The sequence below is a fragment of the Rhipicephalus microplus genome, chromosome 10, assembly GCF_043290135.1.
Source record: "Rhipicephalus microplus isolate Deutch F79 chromosome 10, USDA_Rmic, whole genome shotgun sequence".
NCBI classification, from domain to species: domain Eukaryota; kingdom Metazoa; phylum Arthropoda; class Arachnida; order Ixodida; family Ixodidae; genus Rhipicephalus; species Rhipicephalus microplus.
In genome coordinates, this window is record NC_134709.1 from 23,830,745 (window position 1) to 23,858,046 (window position 27,302).

The 27,302-nt window shown below is 43.8% G+C and overlaps 1 protein-coding gene across 3 annotated transcripts in view; it reads right to left on the reverse strand.

The window, feature by feature from the left end:
• Positions 1-24,483, reverse strand: part of LOC119180715 (neprilysin-1-like) — a 38,548-nt gene extending 14,065 nt beyond the window's left edge. For all 3 annotated transcript variants that reach the window (XR_012886480.1, XM_075875235.1, XM_075875234.1), the window contains exons 1-14: positions 24,352-24,483; positions 22,251-22,301; positions 16,835-16,996; positions 14,140-14,226; positions 13,091-13,287; positions 10,799-10,996; positions 7,457-7,543; positions 7,210-7,343; positions 6,911-7,136; positions 3,630-3,728; positions 1,713-1,790; positions 1,515-1,627; positions 1,209-1,267; positions 744-795 (exon numbers count right to left, since the gene is read on the reverse strand). Coding sequence is in view for 2 of the 3 variants with exons in the window: in XM_075875235.1 (XP_075731350.1) it covers positions 744-795; positions 1,209-1,267; positions 1,515-1,627; positions 1,713-1,790; positions 3,630-3,728; positions 6,911-7,136; positions 7,210-7,343; positions 7,457-7,543; positions 10,799-10,996; positions 13,091-13,287; positions 14,140-14,226; positions 16,835-16,996; positions 22,251-22,301; positions 24,352-24,439 (1,631 nt within the window). In the remaining variant the exon portion in view is untranslated. The remainder of the gene's footprint in view (positions 1-743; positions 796-1,208; positions 1,268-1,514; positions 1,628-1,712; positions 1,791-3,629; positions 3,729-6,910; positions 7,137-7,209; positions 7,344-7,456; positions 7,544-10,798; positions 10,997-13,090; positions 13,288-14,139; positions 14,227-16,834; positions 16,997-22,250; positions 22,302-24,351) is intronic.
• Positions 24,484-27,302: the final 2,819 nt, after the last annotated feature.

Genomic DNA, 27,302 nt, shown 5'->3' on the forward strand with positions numbered 1-27,302 from the left:
GCCATATCCAAAACCGAGACTATAGATCAGATAATGCGATATTGGCACATACATACGCTCATCTTCCATTTAAAACAGTATGTTTTAATCATTTACTAATAATTATTTCTCATTACTGTTTCAAAGGAAAGTTGAGAGTATGTACATGCCAACAGAGCCTTATTTGAGCTAGTTTCGGTTTGGATTTGTCTCATTCTAAAAAAAAAACTGCGCTCGATTATGTCGCCGACAGTTTTAATTACTGTTGATATTGTTTATGTATAATGATGTTGCCACTCCTGCTTTGGCCTGACTAAGGACTTGAGTATCTGCAAACGAATAGAGAAAAAAAAAACGGGAATCCACTGACACGTATGATTGTGATTGATCGATATGTGGGGTTTAACGTCGCAAAACCACCATAGGACTATGAGAAGCGCCGCAGTGGAGGGCTCCAAAAATTTCGACCACCTGGGGCTCTTTAACGTGCACCCGAAATCTGAGCACACGGGCCTACAACATTTTCGCCTCCATCGGAGATGCAGCAGCCGGGATTCGATCCCGCGACCTGCGGATTAGCAGCCGAGTACCTTAGCCACTAGGCCACCGCGGTGGGGCACACGTGTGACGGTGCCACTTGTATGACACATATAGTGAGGCAGAAGGAGTACGGGAAAAGACAAGAGACTGATTGGCGTGGCTACAGCCCTAGGCTGCACTGTACACTGTAAAGCAGGCTGTAGGGACAAAGAGGATGTACGTACGGGGGTAGTCCGTGCTGGTAAAAGGAGTCTCTGAGTATTCCGGCTGGAAACACTGAAAGAAAACCCACTGTGTTACTACAATCAGGCAGAACGCAATCGATCAGCCGAATAACGTATAATCGCAAAATCAATTGTCCAAACAAGTGATGATCCTAATCGATATTGTTCTGCTGAGATGACTATCACCAGCTCATGAAAGGGTGAATACGTGGCTTTTAATCATCGCAACAGAAGTAAGCTATGCTTTCAAGGTCGTTCCGCACTGTGCTTGTGCAAGTTGCGTTTAGGTACTATAAAACATGCCTTATACGTCGAATAAGTCATTATTACTCCATTGTGTAACTGAATATTTTTGGCGTCGCATCAGCCTCTTTAGATCTTATGGGCCTGCAGAGTACTGGGTACCCGTTCCTGAATATTTTAAATAGATATGCACGTATTGACAACTGACGTCAATCTGCTTACCCATTTCGTTTGTCGTGGAGCTGTAGAAGGCGTTTACCACCGTAGGGAACGTTATCCAGCTGTAAAAGTAATGCACAAAGTTTTACCAACAAAAAAAAATCTCGCTACTCATTTCTGGCATAGTACGAGATGAATTGCATTCAGATATTAGTCTCGTTTTGATTAGAATTGTTAGCGTTGATATTGTCACGAAAGTATTGAAACCTTTCTGAACGAAGAACTTCGGCAACCTCCGCAAAAGTGTGCAAGTTGGTGGTAGATACGGCAACAGAAATTGTTGCGAGGAATGCATTTGTAAATACGTGCCTGTTTTTCTTGTCTGGCTTCTTCCTAAGTAATTGCAGCGTCTTGATGGCAGCATTGTCTTGAAAGATTAGTACAATTTTAAAGAATGGTGTGCTTATGTTGAATGGCTGGACCTTCAATGAAGGAAAGTAAATTGGGATTTTACTGGATTGGAATTATCAGCCCTATGCCACCTTAGTATAACTGGCCTATACTTACGTATTGAAACTTGCTTTCCATAACGGTATCATTCAGAATCCATGTTGGAAATCCAATCTTGTGCATCATTTTGTCAACCTGAGTTAAACAAAAGAGAAAGTAACAGACGAACTTTATTATATATATATATATATATATATATATATATATATATATATATATATATATATATATATATACATACATACATACATACATACATACATACATAACCGTAGGTAGGAACCGAACCTTTGTTCGAAGGTCGCAGGTTTGGTTTCTGCCCACGGCAAGTTATCTTTTCCCCCACTTTTCTTTCTTCACATTTACCTCACAATTCGGTGTAATAACATCCCTTGTACTTTCCTTGGCTTTATTATCTGTTAGATTTCATTAATATTGTGTCAAAACACGGAAAAACGAGCCCTTAAGTATACACTTCTTTCCCCCTCTCTCTATCTCTCTCTCTCTACACACACACACACACACACACATATATATATATATATATATATATATATATATATATATATATATATATATATATATATATATATATATATATATATATATATATATATGGACACAATTAGCATTGGACACAAATAGCATTGGGGACACAATTTCCCCAATGCTATTTACCGCGTGCTTACAGGAGGTTTTCAGAAGCCTAGAATGGGAACAGTTAGGGATAAGAGTCAATGGAGAATACCTTAGTAACCTGCGCTTCGCCGATGACATTGCATTGCTGAGTAACTCGGGGGACGAATTGCAACTCATGATTACAGAGTTAGACAAGGAGAGCAGAAAGGTGGGTCTTAAAATTAATCTGCAGAAAACGAAAGTAATGTACAACAACCTCGGCAAGGAGCAACGCTTCGAGATAGGTGATAGTGCACTTGAAGTTGTAAAAGACTATGTCTACTTAGGGCAGGTAATAACCGCAGAGCCGAACCACGAGATTGAAGTAACTAGAAGAATAAGAATGGGGTGGAGCACATTCGGCAAGCACTCTCAAGTTATGACAGGTAGATTGCCACTATCCCTCAAGAGGAAGTTATATAACAGCTGTATCTTGCCGGTACTTAGCTACGGAGCAGAAACCTGGAGACTTACAAAGAGGGTTCAGCTTAAATTGAGGACGACGCAGCGAGCAATGGAAAGAAAAATGGTAGGTGTAACCTTAAGAGACAAGAAGAGAGCAGAGTGGATTAGGGAACAAACGGGGGTTAAGGATATCATAGCTGAAATCAAGAAGAAGAAATGGACATGGGCAGGGCATGTAGCGCGTAGACAGGATAACCGCTGGTCATTAAGGGTAACTGACTGGATTCCCAGAGAAGGAAAGCGGGTTAGGGGGAGACAGAAGGTTAGGTGGGCAGATGAGATTAAGAAGTTTGCGGGTATAAATTGGCAGCAGCAAGCACAGGACCGGGTTAACTGGCGGAACATGGGAGAGACCTTTGTCCTGCAGTGGACGTAGTCAGGCTGATGATGATGATGATGATGATATATAATTATTCACTGCATAGTAATTAAGCATGCGACAAGCCTTCTGCCATATTAGTGTAAATGTTGTGTAGAAATTGCACAGCGGTTGTATTACCGCAGGTTTTATCTAGAGTAAACTCACTGACCAGCACAGTCACGCACCAGCCTGCTCATATAGAACGAACCATCAAGGATCTGATCGGCTATTCATTATGGTCAAGCGTTGAGACAATGTCGAATCCGACATGACAATTCTGATAGCAAAAGTAAAGAAAAAAAAGTGCATATAAAGAACGAAAGCACTGTACTAAACTTGCTTCTTTGTCAACTAGAACGACACTGTAAGTGAAACAATACGATTCGTTCAGTCTTCGAGATTGTAAATGAGATGCATTAATGGCAACTGCTGAGATAAGGTGAACCAATTAATTGATTGTAACGGGGCACCTTTTCGAGTGCTGTTCGTCTTGTTTCGCCGGTCATCCACGGTCTTGAAGAGAGCGACTCCTTGAAGGTCGTGGTTATATTTTTTATCATCGCTTCCACCTGAGGCAACGTAGAACGTAAGAGAAAAACAACGAGTTGTTATATACATATATTACAAAGCGTAGAGATTTTCACATCACCGCTAGATGATGGCACATCACCTTATCTTTGCTGTTTCATATCGTGGCCGAATAATTACAAAAACTTTTTTTCACCCCGTAGGCTTTAAGGCCGAAGTACATGCAGCGTTTTTACCGGTGTTGTCTGGATTTGCCTCTCGTGGTGTCGTGATATAAACGCCGCCAGAAAGGGCGACCAACCATATTTTAGGGCAGCGCCAGCCCAGCGTCACACAGTGTGAGCAAAGAAAATGAACTTGAAACCTCGCAAAACGGTGTACAGTATTCGTCAATGGACCTACAATAACTATTCCTGATTATAAGTTTTTGTGTCTAACTTGTAGTTCTTTTGTGAGGGACACAAATCACAGTGCCGCCAGCTTTTTTTTTTTCATTTTATTTGTAGCGCTCACTATTGAGAATAAGAACCGCAAACTCGTAATATATGGCCTCATAGCCTGGAAGCTGTCGTACATCATTGAGGTCACGTATTGCGCCAATACACTCAGGCCTCCTAAGCCTACCGATGAACCCTGCGCGCCTGCTGTCGAAGTTTCTGAAGAAGAAGCTGTCAAATACAAACGTCAGTTGAGAACTTGCGGGTTACGTGGGGCACGGCAACAAAGTCATACATCCGAGGCGGGCAGCAGCCGTTTTGACAGCAGCGAGCGATCATGCTACACTTCTAGTACACTTTAACCAAGCCGTTTCGTGGCGGAAGTATATAGGCGCCAGCCGAGCTCTGATTGCTTGTCCGTCCCTCGAACAGCTTCCGGCGTCGGCGCCGACGCCGAAGATGTCTGGACTGTCCTGTAGGGGGCGTTTCCGGCGCCGTCACCGGTAGCGTCGACGCCAAGTGACGCCGGCGACCGAAACGCCGGAAAAACGCCCGCAAAGAAAGCTGCCTACAGTTTGGCCTTTATTTATTTACGAGCAAACAGGCGATGCTGCGAAGCGCGTCTTATCAAGACCAACTACGGGCAGTCCAGAAGGTCCACGATGACGCCACAACGCTCGGCCTTACGGTACCGAATGCGGACACGGCCCGCCTCGGTCTGGAAAGACCGGGCTTCAGGACACTGTGAATGAATGAATGAACTCGGAGCCAGTTCGCTATTATAATAGTGTGTTATAATAGTGCCAGAATAATAATTCAGGTACTCACAAACTTTTTTCTGTATATAGCTGTACCTAGGAGTTTGTACGTACGCCAATTTACCACCTTTATTCCTTAACCCCCCCCCCCGGCGTACTGCAATGACCAGCTCAGAGCCGCATAGCGTGGGCCGATCCCCGCCGGCGCGTGCAGTGGTGCGCGGCCAATGGAGTCCTGAACTATAAGAGCTCCGCTCTGCGAGCAAGATCGCTCACCTTTCCAACAACGAATGTTTTCATCTGTCGCCCTTGTTTTCCTGTATTTCCTGCCGTCCCATATTCTCCACGCAACTGTGGAGTGGTCTTTTTCCTACTTATCGGGCACATTAGGTAGTGCGTTTTGTCAATTACTCGTGTCAAATTAAGTCTCTCACCTCATTTGCAAATATTGTTATCACGTTCGCTTACGCATTTTTTATGTATTAGTATTTTTTGCTTTTTATGTTTTTTTCATCTACCTTGTGAAATTCTCAACCTCATGCATTTCCACATCCCTGGACAGAGTTACACACAGGCGCTTATATGCGCACTACCAATAAACAGTTTTTCACGTAAAGAGTCTTTCTCTCTCTCTCCCTGTCTGAAACATTTACAGGAAGTAAGGAACGTCCGAGGATATCATAGAGGTAAAGCACCGACAGGGAACGTTGCAATTTTTTCTCTGATATGCTTATAGCGTATATAGTTCGTCACATAACAAAGAACAGCAACATACCCTTGTGCAGTAATAAATAATCCGGTTCGTCGCACGATAACAACGTTGGTAAGTCTTGTGCGATAACAAATGAGTATTATTATGCGGTAAGAATCCTGACAGTAGTGTTATGCTGATATCTTGAGCTATCAACTATTGTAGATATTGTCAAACCTTACACTTCAATATCATCTTTTTTTTTTTCATTCCCAGGTAGCACTTTCTGCCCTTCACGAAGCCCTTCGGAAACGTATGCTCTATCGCACAAGTTTCCTTGTTCATCATATACTCGTCTCATTTGTTACTTTATGTATTTTTTGCGGCTCGCGTCATCAAAGAAATCAATGTGTAGGCCATAAGCAAACGGCTACTGCCGTTAGATTCTAAAAAAACAAAAAAAAAACATGCGGACTGGGGCGAGTTACGAATGAAAATAGAGGGTAATATCAGCGACCCTGAGATTTTGTAACCACTTTTCTCCATCATGAAGCACTGCTGTTACACTATTGACTAACACGTTACTTTGGGAGTTACGTAATACGTCCTCTATAGCACGCCTATCACTGAGCATGTTCCTGAAAAGTTTGTATTCTCGCCGTTCTGCGCGTCATATTGCCACGTTGAATTTCTCAAGATTTGTTATCGCCCCAAAACACTACACAATTCTCAGCGCAAACCGCGCCTGCAGTTTTCGAGAAGCTTCCGGACTTTAGTAGATCATTTCGTTAAGATCACGCCTACTCTGCGAACTGTACAGATTGTTCTGGAACCTACGCCACCGCCAGCGATAACGCTAGAACATTCGATGGCAGGAGTATAAATGCCGACGCACGTCGCCGCTTGGGAGTAGTTGATCGACGGCCGACGCTCCGTTCGCCGCTACCATAGTGCAAAAGAGGGGTGTCTAAACGAACACTGTATGTATAAAATGATGTAAAGAGCTTTTTTGAGTTTGAAGTTAATAAACTTCTCTTTGTATCAGTGTAATGGAGTTTGTATGCCCCATAGTGCACAAGAGAGGTGTCTAAACGAGCACTGTATCTATAAAATGATGTACAGAGTTTTTTTGAGTTTGAAGTTAATAAACTTCTCTTTGTATCAGTCCAAGACTGCTACTGTAATCGGATTTTCCTTTTTCCAGGCACAGGTTCGCCCAAATAAACAGTTAAATTCCAACACAAAGTTTCCTGTCTTCGGCCACGTCACGACCCCGTGACAATATAACAGTTTCGGTGCTTCTGCAGTTAAGGGATGCGTATCTGTATCGCACTCACGTCATTTTTCGCCGAGACGTTGAAGTTCTTCTCGACGTACATTCTGCCAATCACGAAAGGCATTGCACTGGTGACCTTCGCGAGGCAATATTCCCAATGCGGTTTTTCTTTTCGCACGCCGTACGCGATTTGCAGCAGACTCTGCCAAGCCTTCGAGAATGTCTTTGACGTCAGCAGTAGAAGCTTGAATATGCGCCTCCAACCGGCAAGGTTATACATGTCCGTTCTGCACAGAATAATTATTCCTTCCTAGTAAACATGACTGGCATGCTCAAACGTTTTATGTGCAACGTACTTACAGGTCATATATGCAACCGAAAAAATCGTTGGCCTTTTTTATGTAGGACATCCCGAATGTTGCGACTTCCTCGGTCTCATTCAGAGTTATGTTCGCCAGCGAAAACGTACGGTTTAAGCGTGCCAAAGTCGGTATCTGAAGAAAAAATAAAACATCCTACATCAGCTTTCACAAAAAAGAATGCTGCAAACAGGGCTGTAAAAAAGTGCGCACATTATTTTAAAAGCAATAGCGAAGAACCAGCTTACGTTAGGCACTTCTTTCATCAGATCGCCGATGCTGATTTTTTGGTATAGCGCATTGATGTCTCTTCTTTCATCCGGGTTCTCTGTCATCTAGAAAAAAAGATCTTGAGTAGTATCGGATGCTTCTTTCTTTAAAAATGTGGTTAAAGCTATAGTATAATTGCACCAGAAAAGAACCTAGCGATAATTTATTATTTTTTACTGCAATACATTTGCCGTTAGTGATTGCACGCATTTTATACCTTTTCATAGCACTTATGTCGACCAAACAGATGCTACTGTCTGCAACATCTGATAAGTTTGGCTTCAGAGAAGACAGAAAGTCGTGGGAAATCGGAGAACATGCAACGGCGGCGTGATATGTCTTTGTCGGGGTGACTGACTGCATGTGTTGCTTTAGCATTATCTGGGGTGAGAAGGCTGAAGATGACGGCGTACAAAGAGAGATGCCAGCATGTATCTTTTGTCGTTTGATGCCTTGACGTAAACTAGACCGCCTGTCTAAAAGTTGGCTCCAGCGAAACCCTCTAATAAAGGATTTTTATGTAGCTGTAAACTATACAACTTGTGTTTTGTTCTATTTTAACTGGTTTACTGTGGAGAATCAGAGGTTTACAGGAAGTCACCTACTCCATTTGTTACAATTTAAGCAGCGATAAGAAAGTGGGTATCCCATACAGAAAGATCAACAGTTAAGAAAAAATATATAGTGTGAACTGAAAAAAAGGGGGAAAAGACAAATTGGAAGCTTTATTTAAAAAAAAATGGCAGCATGTTCACGGAGTGAATGATGGAGAGTGGGGCGAAGCATTCGTCCGTCCATTCGTTCTTGCTTCTGTCCGTCTATGCGTCCGTCTGTGTGACCGTCCATGCGTCCATCCGCCCGTCCGTGCGTGCGTCTGTTCGTGCGTCTGTCCCTGCGTTCGTCCATGCATCCGCCCCTGCGTCCTTTCATGCGTCCATCCACGCATCTGTCTGTGTGTCCATTCGTACATCTATTCAACACTCCAAGTACCACCATCTCGCATCTTTTCATCGTGTATTCCCCATTAGGGAGCCTTCATGTGCGCGCGTCTCCGTGTTTTAGGGTGGAGACAACTCCGATCATGGTTGCTTACAACTGGCTACAACGGCCCCCATACTTGACGGGCCGCCATGTTGGTTCTCAGTGGTCGCTCATTTACATTGACGGCAGCGTGGGTTTCAACGAGAAGAGGAATGAATGAAAAAACTTTATTTGAGTCCTGCAGGACGCGCTTAGAGGGTTTTTTTTTTTTTTTGTATAGCAAGTGCCGAAGGCTGAAGGGTTGTTTTCTGAAGTTAGCCGTGGTTTGGTAGAACAGGAAAGACATGCTCGTGACTCGAGTTTGTATAAAATGCTGTTAAAACAGTTCGTTTCTCCCACTTGGTAGACCCACCGCATTGGCGGAGTGAGGTTATTTAGGGAGCCTATATTTGCGATGAGGAGAACTTCGATGTCACTATGAATGGACTTCAATGTCTGTGCGCCATTCATGAAGCGTATTCACCTTAGCACTGAAAATACCTCAAAGGCCTCTTAGTGCAAGGCTCGAAACCGTGCTGTTTATATGATGGAACTGATAACGACCGGGAAGGCAGAACAAACAACCGGGTAGCTCGCGATGTTCTCCGTAAACCGAATAGCTCAGCTAGCCTGCTTCTCATACCCTAAACATTGCGTTTCTCCGTAATGTAATTTCCTACAGCAAGTTTAGTTCCTGCGAACGAATCTGTACGATGACTGCTTAAAAACCTTATAGGCTGTAAGCATTGCCCGAAAAAGTAGGGCATTCAACCACATTACACCGCCCTCCCCCTATACCCATAAGCCTGTATATTAGGCTAGAAGAAAAGCAAAGGGGAGCAACGAGGGACAAATCAAGTTTTTCCAGGTCAGATTTTATTGCAAACAGCATCCAAACGGCATCTGGTCTTGTGTCTTCAAACGGATGGACGCATGGACGGGCGCAGGGGCGGATGCATGGACGAACGCAGGGATGGACGCACAGATGGATGGGCGGACGCACGAACAAACGCACGCACGGATGGGCGAATGGACGCACGGACGGCCACACTGACGGACGCAAGGACAGACAGAAGCAAGAAGGAATAAACAAACGGATGCTTCGCCCCACTCTCCATCATTCACTCCGTGGATATGCTGCCATTTTTTATTTGCCCCTCCCATCCTTCCCTGCTCAGCTTCCAGCGCTTTCGTCGGGACGAGAGAGTGTGATTGCAGCGTGCGACAAATCTTTGTAACTCCGCTCGTACTGGACGGATTCTTAAAAATTTTGCATATTTCAATTCGTGAGGTAATACGCTTTTGCAGCGAATTGATTCCGTGGTTACTCAAGAAAGTGTTTCAGGGCCCCTTATAATGTTGGCGAAAAAAAAAAAAGATTCCTTTGCCAGGGTATATCTTGTATGTACGCTGGCAAAGGAATTAACATTATTGCAACACAGTGAACATGAAAAAAAAAAGCTTGATTTGCAGTACTGATATGAACGAAGCATTTAACATGCATTTTAAGATCAGTAACTATGTACGTTTCAACGACATAATGCAAAAAAAACAAACAAACTAGGAAACATGTGATACACTTGAAAATAGAGAAAAGGTTTGTACAATATGCTATATCAAAAAGCGTAAAAATATACCTTCAGGGGCTGTGTAAAAGAAATGTGTGATGTTGTATTGATTGATAAGGAACTCTTTATAAGTCTGAAAATTAGTCGAGAATCATTGACTCTAATGGAGATCACAGCGAATTCCACAGGTGATGCGCTGAAAGAAGTGGTTTGTTTAGCGTAGTTAGTTCTGATTTTCGGCTAGATGAAGTTTTTGTGTAACGCAAATTTAGTGTTTTTAGGGCTATTATTATTATGAATGTTCTTTGTTGATCGATTTCGCAAATCAATTATTGCGTTAGTTTAGTTCTGTGAAACCACCTCACCATATGAAAGTGGTTAGCTCCTGGTAATATAATATTTTGAATACCCCCCCCCCCCTCTAGACATAAGGGTTGCGCATGGCCGTTCTTTATTCACGCCTTGTTAAGCTTCACCAGTAAAACGTTCAAAGCCAAGGAGTTTTCGCGTGTCGAGCGAGATTATTTTCGCCGAGAATAATATGCTGTTACTGCAACGGAGAGAAAAAAGTTAAACGAAGATATGTTTAATGCCATACTGCATACGTTTACTGTACTAATGGACACAAAACCATATATATGGCCTCCGTGATGGCGGACGCGCGGTGCCGTGCAGTCGCCATCTCGAAGGTCATGGAGCAGATAGGTGAAAACAAGTATAGTGAGTGCTTACCGAAGCGAGGCGTGCTTCGAGTACGAAGATTCTTTCTGCGATACTCCGAGCATCGTATTCAGTAGCATTTGGATTCAGAACAATTACAGCTGTGGTAATAAGTAACAGGTATGCCTCCACAATACGTCGATTGAAATCTGAAGCATTGGGGTTCAGGAGTGTCTGCCTGCCCAGGATAGGTAATGGCGCCTCATCTAACTGCAAAAAGAAAAACAAGCATTACAACAGGGTCGATTTGTAGAGAGATTTCACTTTGAGAAAATTCCGGAGCTTGTCGACATTTAAAATGTGTTGCAGACAAATTCTGCTACAAGTGATTTTCACAAAGATGGGTCCGAACATTTCGAGTTATGTGTAAGTTATAGTCTTATTCTCATTCGTGTGTCAAAATTTGGGACCTTTTTCAAGTTTACAAAAATGTCAAGATAGCTCCTCCGCGCTTTAATATGTTTGGACAGCCTCCTCTATTCTTGGCAGCAATGCATAGATGAATTAGGATCTACTAAACGTTTATGGGTGTTAGTTATACTAGGGTGATAGGCCTGACCTGCAAGTTTTCATGCGGTACAACAGGGATCACAATATCATCCTGCACCTCATTAATGTCCTTTCGCAGCATCAGCATTCCCGAAATTAGTAAAGCAGGTTTGTATTTGTATTCTTTCATCTGTATTCCTGTAGGTATAGCACAATAATTGTATTGTCTTTTTTGCAGAAGTATTTCAGAAATACTCCACCACGACAAGGACGAGTTTTGTCAGTATGAGTATTTGAGGCTTCCAGCGCATATATTCAGATATCTGAATTGCGGAACACTTTACTGAGTATTTGTGTTCAGGCCTGATTTGCAGTCACATTTGACTTGCGCAACATTGCTGCTGGGGTTTGTATGTGACTGTATCTGTAGCAAATTCATCTCACGAATGTTTTCTCAAAAGGTTATTTTAAGTGGCCGTACGTAATGAAAGCCTGTTGGTAAGTTACTGTTGCTTGAGTTCATTTAATGAGTCAACCATCTAAGCAATACTGACCACGTGTTTAGAATAATTTTTGCTCTAAACACAATGCTGAGATGGTTGTTTCATTATTTGACTTCAAGCAAGAGCAACGTACTAGCAGGCTTCCATTTCGACAACATCGGTTCGACCTCAATGTTGTCGCAAAATGACTTGCCACCCGAAAAATAAAAATAAAAGCGAGGCGTGGGGCAATTGCCTTGAGAAAGTACGACATTAGACGGCATAGCATGATCGTATTGCCTCCGTGAATATGCTGTCATGGTGCCGTGCGCTTTGCCACTGGTGCGTTTGGCAACCCTGTGCCGTCCCTCGGCGACCGGCGGCATGCATTTGCTTGGCTTGTGCCAAAAATCGCCCGTTCTTCCTGAGAAGCCAAATCCGTCCATTTGTGAATAAAATATCTGCATGCTTTGCTAAAGATGTCGTCGACAGACGATCGTTTGCCGGCCGTCTTTTTTCGTGCATAGTGTCGCATTTTCAGCGCAGCGTAAGAAGCACATAAGTGTTTAGAATTTGGTATTTATGCATTTTCTAGTAAAAGGACACACCACCTAATACATACGTATTGTTGTTGCGCCTCAGATATATGTAAAATTTGCTTTTCAAACGACAATGTTCCCAAGTACGAACGCAGCCACCACTTCAATATGACCGGGTGGGGCGTTTAACAAGTGCTTAAACTTTGGCCGAGCGGCTGATTCGTGTGACAGGCAAGAAGACAGACAGACATATCGTGTTTCATTGCATCTATTGTATCGTTATACCATTGTATCATGATATCGCCTTGAGTTCTTGTGTACATATATGCCAACATTGTAATGTATATTAGAGCAAATGTCTTCACTGTAATGTAGTGATGTTAGTCGTGAAATATTGATGTACCGAAGTGTATGTGCCCTGTTACTGGAATGCTATGAAGCCTCTGTGTTCTGTACATGCTATAAATAATTTTTTTCAAAACAAAATATCAGCGTTCAAGTGTCACAACGAAGAAGACTATCATCTTTAAATGTAACGAAATATCAGTGTCCTGCGCAATATCGCGATATCACCGATGCAATATGAAAGTATTTCAATACTGAGACAAATACATTTTTCAAATGTATCTCAATACTAGAAATGCAGAATCTGTCACATACTAGCATGACATTCTTTTTATCGCGACACTTTCGCGTGCTGCGGCAAACTAACTTCACCACCTCTGCTTTAGGCTGCTGGCTGGTTCCTGCGCAGTCGTGCGTTTAAAGGTTAGAATCTTGTTCAGCATACGCACCTGTATGATGAAACGGTCTGTGTCGTTCAGATCCGGACCGACATTGACAGAAAAAAATGGCCACAGGGACGTTGCCTCGAGCAGTTCTGTATAGTTTCTATAAGGAACTTCCGTCGGTCTCATGGCAGGCCATAATGGGAATCCCCACTCACGAAGAAGGTCTTTCACCATAGGGATGAGTTGCTCTTCTTCATAATCTGCAACACGTGACGTGAAAAGTGATCGTCTTGATTTGAAAGCAGGCCGAGAAGAAAAATGAATGATAGACTTGGTCAGTATGAAATTAAAAAAATAACAAACATACTTTGCAGAATTTTTCCATAACCGACACTTAGATCTAAAGGTCAATTTTTCACAGAGCCCGACAGCGACAGAAACTATGCATTTGCGGTGAGACGTGGCGTGCTGCGTGCCAGATTGTATCTAAATCTAACCGAAATTACCGATGCGGGAGTTTGACAGCGGCAGCTATTTCAATAGATTTGACGTCGTTCTTGAGGCATCTCCTGTGGTTAGCTGGGATTGCTTGCTACTCTGATTTGTTGTTGTTGTTTAAGGTGCAAATAGGAGCAAACGCCACTGCAGCACACTTGGAAGAGAATCGCACGCCTACTGCGACGGTTGAGGGTTCGAAACCCACCAACGACGTGTTGTGGGTCTTCGTTCTCTTTTTGTTTTGCCTTGATTTCTTCATTACCATGCTTCATTTAAATATTACAAACAGGGCTCGATTCGCTGTTCGCAGTTTTATCATATCTGGACTTCATACGGAGGCATTCGCTGACATACAGTTCAACACCTGAATGAGGCCCGTAGCCAGGAATTTTTTTTTCGAAGGATGAGGAGGGGCACTTGTTAAAAGCTTCGAAAAACACAATTTTTTATTACTTCTCCTCGGTAAGACATCGCCCCACCCCGCCACCTCAACCGTATATTGTGGGGGCGGGGGGTCCCTAGGGCTACCCCTACCTCATGATTACGGGCCTGACCGGAGTATATACTCTCGAAAAATTTGGAGAGCAAAAGAGGAAGCAGAAAGAAAGACTCACATTCGCATATACATGCTTGGTACATGGTTGCCGCCATCTCCATCAAGTTTTGCGGTTGGTCAAAGTTAGTTACGTTTTCGATTATTCCTGGAAAGAACGAGCGACGGGTCTTAGGGCGACAGCCGTGAAATTTTAACACGAAGTACGCACGCGAGAAGAAGAAATTCATACGCACGTCAGCCGGATTTCACAAAAGAATAACAACGCCGACGAAATGTAAAACACATCGTTCTCACGTCAATCAATCATTGACTATTCTCAGTGCGAGCTGGAACGGTGATTAAAAAGATTACTTTTGCAAGAGATAGGCACTAAGTGTGACGTGTGGCGCTTACATGTTGCAACTGTATTTTCTGTGTGCTGAGTTGAAGCAGCAAGATCCGAAGCTCTTTCCCAAATATCGCAGGTGCTAGCAATAACGTAAATAGCGCCACCTGTACCTGTAAACGTACTGCGTAGAAAATTGCAGGAATATACGTCATCACAACGTACGTTTTAGTGGAATGAGAAGTTTTTCGGGCTTACTAAACTATCGTGTGCCTTCCCGTAGGGGTGTCATGCCATGGTAAAAAAGAAGCTTCTGAAAGGGCAGCAGAGTATTACAAAATATTCCCTGTGAACATCTTATCTATGACAAACAAAAATTTAAAAAAGTTACGGCGATCGTTGATTGCTCCCAGAGTTGTTTTCTGGGAGTGAGTCGAATAATTTATAGTTCATTGAGGTAGCAACATAAATGTTTACGTTAATTGGGAAAAAATAAGCGAAGTTTCGCTTTTTTGCTTCATTGTAGTTGCAGGTGTTGGGACGCTCAAGTTCTACTTTGACGTCAGAACAATTGTCACCGGCGACAGTTTTTTCAAAGACATGCATCAGACGCAGGTGTTCACATTTAGTGCTTTTAAGCTTTCATTTTTTTAGCTTGTTAATTATTCCTACAAAGAATGCAGAAATTTCCCTATTGGTTTACAAAACCAGCTAAACCTGGTGTTTGTAGCCGTTGCTGGTGTCTGTAACCACTATCGCGCGAAATGAGAAAACCAGATAAAGAATACTATTCAGGATGGTACGCGGTTCGAATCCATGTCTCGCATCCACGCCTGTGCTCGTAACTCGTTTGTAAAAATACCCTATACAAACGTTACGGCGGCAAGTAACCGTGTTAACATATGCAACAAAGCGTGGTGAAAGAGTAAAACGACAACCAGGCCTAACAGAATGAGAACTATATAAGAACGAGAAGTCCCGCAGTACGAATTGCGCAACCAGTGGTTCGTCGAAGGCATCCGACCCGTCACAAACGGTTCAGCCATAATTCTCGGTCGTCATCAGCCACCGCATCGACAAGGAAAAAAGAAGGAATGAAAATAGCAGGAAAGGAACGGCAGGGTGGTTAACCAGCCTATAGGCAGCCGGTTTGCTACCCTGCACATGGGAGGGGGATGGGGAGATGAAAGACAGGGGAGAGAGGGAAGAGACATAAACACGGCACATTAGGCAGCACACGCGCGCACACCGCATCGACAAAGCGCACGTAATGCCTTGGGAATGCGTATAGCGGGTACCTCGATTTCACTGAAAATGACAAGTAGTGACGTGGCAGATTCTTGCCAACTTCGCAAAAGTTGTGGCTTGTGGCGTATTGGGTTGCTTGCAAAGCGTGTTCCTCTTGGTAGCCCCACGAGAGACTACAATGGTTTCCGAAAATACCACTCTTCCAGATTTTTTGCAGCGACTGCTACGCTTTCCGCGGATACGTTTTTTTGTATTTTGAATGGTATATCATTCCAACATACTTTTTATGGGAACGATAATCACTTTAAAACTTTCAAACGTTCCAACATACTTTTTAGGAGTACGACCATTGCTTTAAAACTTTGAAGAACTTCCAGCAAGAGATTTTAATGACGTGAGCAAAGGGTTTCCTAGCTAATTAATTGCCGATGGGAAAACGATTAGTCGTTAAGGATATTATTCATGGTACCAGCTTTTCTAAATCTGGGTCTGGATGTACGAGAATCAGTTAGCCTTTCGTGTGGCGCCTATATCTACTCTGGGCTATAGTCACAGGGATGTTTTCGTTGCCATTAAAGAATTCGTCAGTTAGTCTAAAAGAATATCTAGCTGAATTCTGCGTCCATTAAATTTGTGATCCACAATATTTCGTGCCTAAATTCTTTATACTAGTATAAATATAGCTTACACGAGTAATACACTAAAGAAAATACTAAAAGGTTTACTTATCACTCGGCCGATTTCCTGCATTTGGTATGTGTCATGAGATGAGGAAAAGAAGTGCTTTGCATTGTGCGATGCAAAGAATTGTGAATGCATTTATGAAATGCATTCATAATTATCATTACACTAAAATGTTCATCTCTAACTTATTCTAGCTCTTACAAAATATTAATCATCAATTCAGTATGTACGATCCGCCCGATTCTTGGACGATCCCCCTGAGTGGGTAGGTGCCAATATTCCAAGTGCCAATATTTCAATATTCATCATCATCAGCAATGCAAGGCACTGCATTGCATGCATTGCTAACGATTTGCCTTCTAAGTTTAAAACTACAAAATCTTAACAGATACCACAAAGTGGGTATATGCAAAATTCTGGAAGGCCCAAAAATAAACAAACATTGATATAATGCGGGACAACACGGGCTTCTGTTCCTGCTGAATGCAACGCTTACGTTTAAGTTCGTTCTTCATGTTTTCTTCGGTTTGTTCAAACGTTCCGAAAGAACTGTCAGTATCTGGAATCGGGTGGTCTTTGATCCAGCCGTCGCACACGTAGCTGAAAAAGTCGTCGCAAGGGTCGACACTTGTGTTGATGCTTTTTAGAAGCGACTGTGCTGAAACGTACACGTAAAAAAAAAAAAAAAAACGGTTAGTGATAGATTTGATCGACGTATTATAACAACAAACTTAAAGTTTTTTTAATGAACTTTACCAAGAAATCCGCGTCAGTATGTTTTCCCTCTTCGATAATGCCATGCTCGTTCATATTACTTGGGCAACTGGAACGTTTATTTATTTATTTATTTATTTATTTATTTATTTATTTATTTATTTATTTATTTATTGAATACTACAAACCCAGGACTGGTCTAAGCAGGAGTGGTAGAAGAGGCATGGTATAAGGAAAAATACGTCTAGTAACACAAAAATACATCATAAGTAATTTAATCGAAACGTTCACTAACAGTATGCATGAAAGATAACTTGGCAAATCCTTACATGAAATAAAAACAAAGCATAAATTAACACTGCACATTGAAGCTCTAAGCTACAGATAATTGCGTAAGATCGTTCCACTCTGATTCCGCACGTGGAAAAAAGGAAACTTGAAACGCGTTCGTTTTCACAAAATACAGAGCAAAACAATGGGTGCTATGATGTCGTGTTTGCCTACAGTGCACAGAGAAGATACATATGCACGTGGGTCAAAGGGCTTACTCATGATTAACGTGAAGATTGTTCGGCGTGCTGTACTTAAATAGTGCAAGTCGATTTGCGTCTGATCTTCAAACTGGTTATTCATTAACTCTCTATAAGTTATTGAGTAACTTATTACAACGGTACTAACAAAACTGTCTTGTACGGGATCTTGGTCCCAACTGGCGAATAAGGAATGAAAACGATAGATTTTAATACTAACTGCATGCACGTCTCTCGAATGTTCATGAGGAAGTTTGCAGTTACGCTCTTTAAAGTAATATTGAATTCCCTGCCGTTCCACATATTAAAGCTACGGTGTGGAACACGAGCGACGCCGTAGTGGAGGACTCCGGCAATTCCGAGCCCCTGGGGAGGGGAAGTGATTATAAATGAAAAGAAGAGCAAAGTGAACCCCGTAACTGTCTCTCACGGGGAGGACACTTCAACAGTACCTCACGGGGAGGACACCTCAACAGTACTTCACGGGGGATGGGGGTAGAGAAGGGAATATAAGGATAGGATTAGAAGATAGAGAGATAGAGAGGGAGGAAAGAGAGAGTGAGCCGCAGAAACAGGGAGTGACGGAAGTAAGGAGAAGACAGGACAAATGGACACGGTTGCAGGAGTCCGAGGACGGGGCACCACTGGCGAGAGCTCTTGTCGGCGACAGGAGATGGCGTAGGGATAATCCAGTCGGCCAGAGCTATACGCTGTCGTCGTCGTCGGGGAGCGGCGGCAGGAGGTGGCGTATAGGACCAACCCAGTCGGCCAGAGCTGCGCTGTCGTCGGAGATCGTGAGGGCACAACCGGTCGGCGCGGAATCCAGCGAGACTCACTCCCCCGAGCCCCTGGGGTTGTTTAACATGTACCTGAAACTGGGTGTACGAGCCTCTCGGATTTAGCCTCCGTCGAGACACGGCCGCTGCGGCTGGGATTCTATCCTGCGACCTTCGGGGCAGCAGTAGAGCCCCTTTACCACTGCACCAGCCCTGCGTTTACATGGCCTGGAAAAACTAAGTAACCACTTTTGTAGTGGCATCTTAGCACTTACAACCCTTTTTCTAATACGTAACAAACATTTCGCTCAGGCATATAGCGCAAGTAATTGCTGAAGGGGAGTGAGAGAGCCAATCCGTAGGTAAAAAAAATGTCAATTCGCAGACTTCCTATCCGAATTCGTGACTATACAGCTTTCCTCTAATGTTGTAGGCCCGTGTGCTCAGATTTGGGTGCACGTTGAAGAACCCCAGGTGGTCGAAATTTCCGGAGCCCTCCACTACGGCGTCTCTCATAATGATGTGGTGGTTTTGGGACGCAAAACCCCACATATCAATCAATCAATCAAGCTTTCCTCTAATTGACAAAAGGTGCAGTCTGCCTGAGAAGACGCACAAAAGTAGTTCAAGAGAGCAATAAAATTTTTTTTCTTTCTTTCTTTACGCTCACACATAAGCAAAGCAGCTGTTATGGCCAACTCGTAAGCAACTTGTTTGCTGTGTTGTCCGCATGCGTGTAGTTTCTGGAAATATATGACCTTCAATGACACAACAGTTCTTTGTAATGCTGTTAAGCAGTGACGAACGAGTCTGCTAAACACACAACATGGCCAACCAAATGTCACGCTGGCATTTTCAGAGCGTACTCTAACACCCGCAAGCCGCTTTTATTATTTAAGTGTTCACTTCGCCGTACACACTATAGTTACAGGCCATGACAACGACGCCATTGTGTCTCAAACTTTTTCAGGTAATGCATGGGTCAAAGCGAAAAGCTGTCACATTTAAGTTGAAAGTTAGTTGTGCCACTTGTCTAGCACCGGAAAATAAAATATGAACTGAGTACACAGAAAGTGACTCGGAGAGAGAGAGAGAGAGAGAGAGAGAAGGAAACGATTTCCGGTGGTTTCAATGCGAAGGAACTTCAAGGTTACATGTATATATGCGATATAAATGGAAATCTACTAAAACAAACTTTCAAATCGCCCGCGGTTTGGAGAACGGAGGATATACCAAAATAAAGTCCCGTATTTAGAATAAGGTAAATTTACGGGCGATTTAGTGAATATAAAGTCCTCTCTTATAGTTACACTATAAAAATATGCATTTTTGTCCCTGCGCAAATACTACAGTTATACTTTTAAAGTTTTTTTGTTTTATGAGGTATAGTGTTTGGAAGAGCGAAGACCATTTAAACTGCCATCACTTGGACAACAGTCGTTTTTCGCCAAAATCTTCGACAGAGTGATATTGCCGTAAGGGTTCAACGCGACGGACAGGTACACCTTACCTGGCGAAGTCCGTCTTAATCTCTGGCGCTCTCGCACGTTCCAGAATGCACGTTCGCATTCTAAACATGAACAAAACTATTACGCTGTGAAATTCTCGACAGCATCTGACAAATTTAGAATGCACGAAGCTGCGCTTTTCGAGGACCTCTCGCCAGCTTCTGAAAATACTAGAAACGAGTGCGTGATTCTCCCCTAGCGTTCTTTTTTTTCTTTCTTGCTCACTTCGGGACGCTAGCACTGAAATTCACGTGCCGTAATACTACGGTGCGTACTTTCGATACGGTCCGCATCGGTGGATCAGTCGATATATAGTGTGCTCGGCTGCTGGAACGAAGGTCTCGCGTTCAAACCCCGCAGCGGTGATCGCATTTCGATGGAGGCGAAATCTTTGATGCCCGTGGACCGTGTGACGTCAGGGAACGTTTAAGAACACCGGGTGGTCGATATATTCGGAGCCCTCCGGTACGCGGAGTCTCTCTTAATCGTATCGTTGCTTTGAGACGTTAAACCCCATATATTACACTCTCGAATAAGTCGATGTACGTGAAATATCAGTTGTCCCGCCGCGGTGGTCTAGTGGCCGAGGTACTCGGCTGCTGACCCGCAGGTCGCAGGATCGAATCCCTGCTGCGGCGGCGGCTTTTCCGATGGAGGCGGAAATGCTGTAGGCCCGTGTGCTCAGATTGGGGTGCACGTTAAAGAACCCCAGGTGGTCGAAATTTCCGGAGCCCTCCACCACGGCGTCTGTCATAATCATATGGTGGTTTTCGGACGTCAAACCCTACATATCAATCATCAGTGAAATATGAGTTGTCGATTTTATCCCACTCTGCTTAGCCACGCAGCCACCCTCCCACTTTTGAAAGACGATAGTCTTTCTTGGGGACCTTCAACGCAAAAATTTTGGTCTGTCTGTCTGTCTGTCTGTCTGTCTGTCTGTCTGTCTGTCTGTCTGTCTGTCTGTCTGTCTGTCTGTACATTTGTCTGTTTGTCTTCTCTTAACGGCACTGGGTATTTTAAACGGCTGACCTTATCCGCAGCGCCCACCAAATTTGCTCAAAATTTAGCGTTCGTACTTGTGCAATTGTCAATTAAAAAGCAAATATTGCGCGTGTCTGGGGCACAATAACAACACGTATATATTCTGCAAGTGCGTCTTTTAGTGGAAAAGGCATACATAAGTACTTTTAAGGACCGTAGCGCTTATCACGCTGCACTGATCATGGAACGCTTTCACAAAAAGGCAAGTGTTTCCAATGCTTTGCTAAGACGAGACGGTGGTGGCACCTACCCGTCACCTTGCGTTCTACACCTTATCACCTCTCAGACGGGCGCGCACACCCGTCTCAGAGCCACGCGCTTTGTTTTCCAAGAAAACTGCCAGATGGCGCTCATGTTTCACGTGTGACGTGACTTGATGGGCTCGTTCGCCTCCGCTGCCGCTCGAAGCACTCTAACGTAGCGCCTCCAGAATACCATTCGTCGATTTTCTAGCGCAGAACGTCAAATAAATGTTTTGTTCTCTCTCTCCACACGCAAGGCTATCGCCTTTCCACGACATTTGCAGATAAATATGCAGCTACGGGGCCATTTTTTTTCTTGTGTCGCGTTACTATCTACGTGATCGACTGATTTCATTGCATTTTGTGTGTTTCGACTGACTGCGAAAACCCAGATAACAGCGTGTGGATGATAAGCGCGATATCATGACAGGCTCGAAGCCTGGTGGTGGCATTCTACACGTGCTTTTCTGAAATAAGAGTGAGGAGAAGATATCGCCCGTGGGAAGGGTATTGATGACGATAAAAAATAAAAAAACTTTTTTCGCCTTTGATCTCGGCGTGGTGCGGGGCCCTTTGAATGCGTTGCTTCGTGCGTCGTAAAGCAATATCTATTGCTAGAACTGAAGTTCGTCAAGCTAGTTTATCACGTATTTGTAAATGGTAAAACAGCCTGGAAGGAGACTAACCCCACAAGTGATCCTCCCTTTGTGTGTCTTCACTCGTGCTAAGTCCTTTGTTGCGCTGTTTTTTTTTTCCATTTACGAGTCTGTTGCTGGCTGGGGAAAAATGACCACGGGGATGAAATGTTAGGTACGGATGCGTGTCAATATATATACCACACGGTGAGTGAGCTAGCGACATGGCTATACATATTAATGACAATATTTGCTGGGGTTGAGCGTTCCGAAATCACCGTGGAATTATGAGACGACACAGTGAAGGGCTCCGCGAATTTCGACCACCTGGGTTTCATTAACGCGCACCAAAATAAATGGTAAATCTAAGAATGCGCATAAATCTATACATGGTAAATTGTTCTCGTGATTGCTTGACGCATACTCCGAATATCGGTGAGCTGCGCATGCATGCCAAACTTACCTCTCGTTTTACATACTTCTGTGTTGCAGACAGTGTAACTCTTGGCTTTTCCTAAGTATATAAAAAACACACACACAGCAAACTTGATTTACACAGCAATCAGTGGCACCGCGAGGCTGAAAGTATGCATACTATAGCAATAACTTGAATTGTTAAATGAAGTAATACTAGGGGCTAACTTTTTTAGTCCTATCACGGTAACCCTACAGAACGCTTACGCTTACTTAAAGGCGTCGTGAAATGGTCGCTTTACAATGACAATGCGGCACCATCGGCAGCCACATGCGCTAACTTTATCATCAGCCCGAGTGGACCTGCATAGACGCTTTGCCTATCGAGCAACATGGAACAATCAATCAATCAATTGATTGATTGATTGATTGATTGATTGATTGATTGATAGAACTCTATGGCATATCGGGCACGCACAAGAGGCGCTCATCGGCGTCTGCCATACGCGATCCGCGTCCCACAAGGACGCTGCTTAATATGACGTCACAGTTCAAGTGAGCACCGATTGCGCATGACAAAGACGCTGACGAGTGTCTCAGTTGCACGCACTCGCAAGTACCGAAGAGTTCCGCGTTCCTCGATATGCAAAGCATTATTTATGATGACGTCACCTAGTTAGTGCCTGTGAACGCCGGTGGCCTCGCATTGTCGCTTTAGAGCTACCTTTTCTCGACTCCTTTAAGGTAATATGGCTGTTCCAGAGAGCGAAATGGTTCGCACTTTTTCTGTCGCCTCGGCGCGAAGTGACGTCAGAGCACAGCACGAGCCGCGTACACAAACCGCGTACCTGACAGATGTCCGGATGGCGCCAAAGTCAGTGCTCTCACACGACAAAATGTTACTGCTAATTCATACTCGGTCATTGTAAGTTGACGTTATTTCCACTCTTCAACAGCTGTGGCAATTTACTCAAAGGTGGCACTGTAACACATTTCCAAGTGAAGATCGAATGGCCTTTTCAGAAAATGCCTCTAGCCTCACGAATCGGCTGCCACAGTTCTTTTTTTAAAGTCCGTCATGTACGGACAGAGTTACAGGAATGGTCGAGTGCTTGAAGAACTTTCTCTCTACTTTTGTACCAGCGGAGGCGCGGAAAGCAATGCTGGGGGTGGAGACAACAAGTGGGCAGGAAGATGCGTCCTTTCGTTAGCGCGTGTCAGCACCTTCGGCACTTTAATGTTCGTTCCTTCGAACTTGTCACCTCTGGCGTAGATTCATGTTGAGCTTGCCTCTGGCAGAAATTGGAACGGCTCACTGCCCTTCCGTAGTTGAGTACGATGTACTCGAAATCGTCGAATACTTATTCGAAACACACACAGCTTCTTTTCGGTGTGATAATAAGAGAAAATAAAACGTTTGTTCGGTATTGTCTGAGAAGATCTGCGAGTGGAATATCCTTAGTCTGGGATTCTATTGGCACGGGCCGTGGTCCTCCCACGTTTAACAAGGGCCACTTGGGTCTTCGGATCTGAGCTGGATAGATCTGCCTCCCTTCTCCTTCCTCACATTTCAATTAAGTTTCGCCCTTCATTCAAGTTAGCCTATTACGCTGCAGAATCATTAACTGTTTTCAGTTTGGCATTAATTACTACGCGCTTATTTGTCGCTAAAGCATTGCCCGCAGCAGTCGATTCTATTATCCTGGCGTACATTAACGTCTTCAAAAAACAATGGATTCACAGTTCCTGTTTTGAGCAAGTATACCCTCTGTAAAATGAACAGCTTTTTTATAGGGATTACCCTCCTAGCTTAGCTGCCTTTTGATTGCAACATTTAAGATGAGACTTACAGGTAAGGAACAATTCGGTCTTTTTGAACTATAGTCTAGGTAATGCGTTAATGAACGGCTTCTACGTTATTTTTTGTTTTAGTGCAGACTTCTTACAGTGTACTCATTTGCAACTTTATGGACTAAGCCTACGGCTTGAGATACGAACGTCCCATGTGCTTTATGCAGGAAATAAAACTCGTGGGTGACATAACCTATTTGCGGTATACCTCACGATTTCTTAACGTGTTGCGATTATTGTAAGCTCATTCGCGATCTTCTTTTATGCAGATTAGGACAAGAAAATGAAGCCCAATTTACCTTTTGGTAGAGCTAGAGATATACTGCATGGAATTAGTCGGCTGAATACGGGGGCCATGACATAGACAACCGCGGTAGTCAGATGCATTGCTTCTGTTTTTGCGCCTGCAGAAGGAAATCCAATGAGTATTTATCGTCTGAATGACACTTATCCATATTGTCATTTGTGTTGTGACGTCAACGCAGACAGCAGCTTGTATGTTGAAGGGGCATCAGTTTATAAGGTCGGATTTGTGGCTGGTGAACGGAAAAGTCAGCTTACAGCGATACACACGGGCCCGTGGATGGCGGCGGACAGAGCGTTGGTCACCGATCAACTGACAGGGGCTGACGTGCGTCGGCATTTTTAAATGTGTCCTCGAATGTTCCAGCGTTATTGCCAGCAGCCACGTGTGTTCCAGAACGATCCATAATGTTCGCGTTGTGTGCGTAATCGCATCGGAAGGTCCTAAGGTTATCTCGGTGGTTCTTGGTTCATCAATGTGGTTTGCCCAAGCCAGCGCTCACTCTTGGGTCATTCTACGCCAAATGTCCCAGCTATTGTGGCTGCCATCTCAGTTGTATCCGAAAACGTTTCGTGCTGATTTACTGTATGGAAAACAGTAAATTGCTAGAACATTTTGGACAAAAAAATTTTTTTGGTCACGTGGGTAGCTTCTGAACTTACCAGAATGTCGTCTGGGTGTTGTTTGTCAAAAAACATTTTTCAGATACCGCTCTTTCTTTCTACACCATATTTGGTATGCAAGTTCAGTAAAAAAGCTTGTGTAAGATGGTCGAAGCTCAATAATATTATTGCTTTTCTTTTTCTGCCACATACGTCTCCAAGAATTTAGCCAAAACGTGTTATGTTTGCACTTTTTCTATTGCAATACTGCACTTTGTATGATTATCTAAACAATGAATACTTATTTCCCAGAAGGTATATTTTGTGAAAAAAATATATGTACACCTTTCAAGCTGATTGATTACCTGCACGAACAAAAAACCGAAAATTTTACAAAATCGTCGTTTTTTGGTCCATATTCAGACGTGATTCGCACCATGTGATGGTTCAATTAAAAATTACCTTTATACTTAAGTCGAACGCAAATGAACAGTTTTTATGTGGCAAGTTTCATCATCACAATCTTTGATTTAAGGAAGAAAATATTTTTTTATTTATTTTTGAAACGCTCACGGCTTAAAAGACTGTGAGCATTTTAGTCTGATCCAACGCACCGTCGAAAATGTAACCATGAACCCTGCATAATATGTGTGACCCAAAAGTCCCCCCAGCTGTTTCTGCGGAATCGGATGCCTCCAGCGGGATTACAATATCGTGCTTCGCGGTGATGCTCTGCCCATTGTTCGACTGGCACGAAAAGTGCCCTTTTCCCTCCTACAGGCACAACGGGTGGAGTTCACCTGCATGGGACAAAAGGACGTAGTCAAGGTCAGCTGCCACACGGACTGGATGAGTCTCTTAGTGATTGTAAGAAAAAAGGACGGTAAGCTAAGAATTTTTCTACATCCTCGAAAAATCACTGAGAGCACAGAACATTACCAAATGTCACGACGCGAGAACATTGAAGCAAAACTTGCATGCGCCAATTTTTTTTTCTCGCCTTGAAGCTACCGCAGGGTTCGATTAAATTCCTCTGAACGAGGACTCATCGAAGCTATGCAGTTTTTTTCGCCCCCTTCAGCCATTTCTGTGTTCTTAGACTACCCTCCGGCATAACACATGCCAGTGAGGTTTTCCACAAAGCGCTGAACGAAATATGTGATTGCCCCTCGCGTGTATGTTTATGTGCTGATCTGGGGAAGCACGAAAGAAGAGCATGATCGGCGCCTAGAATACGCCTTGAAAGTGGTCAAGATGGCGAGACTAACATTTAGCCCTGAAAAGTGTGTGTTGGCAGTGCAAGAGATTGAGTTTCAAGGTGGCATAATATGCCGCTTCGGCATCAAGTTACATCCTCCACTCTTTGCCAGTGTATTCAACTTACTAGCACCGCGCAAAACGGAGAGGTTGTCCAGAGATTGCCGAGTGTACACAACTGTTTTGGCAAATGTGTATCCAGTAAGATGCAGCGAATGACGCTTTTGTGCTTTTTTGAAGCCTGATGTACTGTCGGCCGTAAAAGTTTGCGGGATCTGCAGCGCGTTGGCGGAGCCATAGTTTCCCACAATACTAACTAGAGGGGAATCTGGCGCTAGTGTTTATGAGAGCTGCAACGCACGGCACTTCAACGAGCATGGGAATGATGGGTAGTACACACATTTGTCTAATTTTCGTACTTCTGGCCTGCTTTTCGCTCCGTGTGCGTTCGTGTGGCTTGGAGCTGCTTTTTTTTCACGAAAACATAAATTAGCAAATGTTCACCGTTCGCGCTTCGCATCCTTATTCTTTCAGGCTTACCATTTCGAATCAAGTTACTAAGTTTAAAAGTGTTCGTTCTTTCTTTCAAAACAAAACCGTAACCAGCAATAAACGAAGCCGCAAGTACGATTCGCCGCCTGCAAGTACGAAGACTAGGCAAGTATGTGTACTACCCTGTCTACCCATCATTCCCATGGTCGCTGAACGATCGCAGCGCCAGAGTGCCCTCTAGTTAATTTTGAGAAACTCTACGGGTGGAGCAGGGCAAAATCGCACTACTGCGCCGCCTACCGCAACGCGCCATGGTGTTGCGGTTATCGGCCGTGGCTTCCGAGATTAGATACAGCAGTTGTGCACTGTCTATAAACTGTCTAAACGCGCCGTTGCTAATGGTCAAGACCGCGCGCGATAACTTCAGCCCCACGGGGTGGCATGGTATAGGTGGCGCAGCAATGCAGTTTTCTGTCGCTCCGCCACGCGCTGCAGACCCTGCAAGCTTTTGCGGATGACAGTAAAGTTTAAACGGACGCCCGAGCAGAAACTAGAATGGCGTGATATTTGCAAATCGTTGAGTGCAGCCTCACTC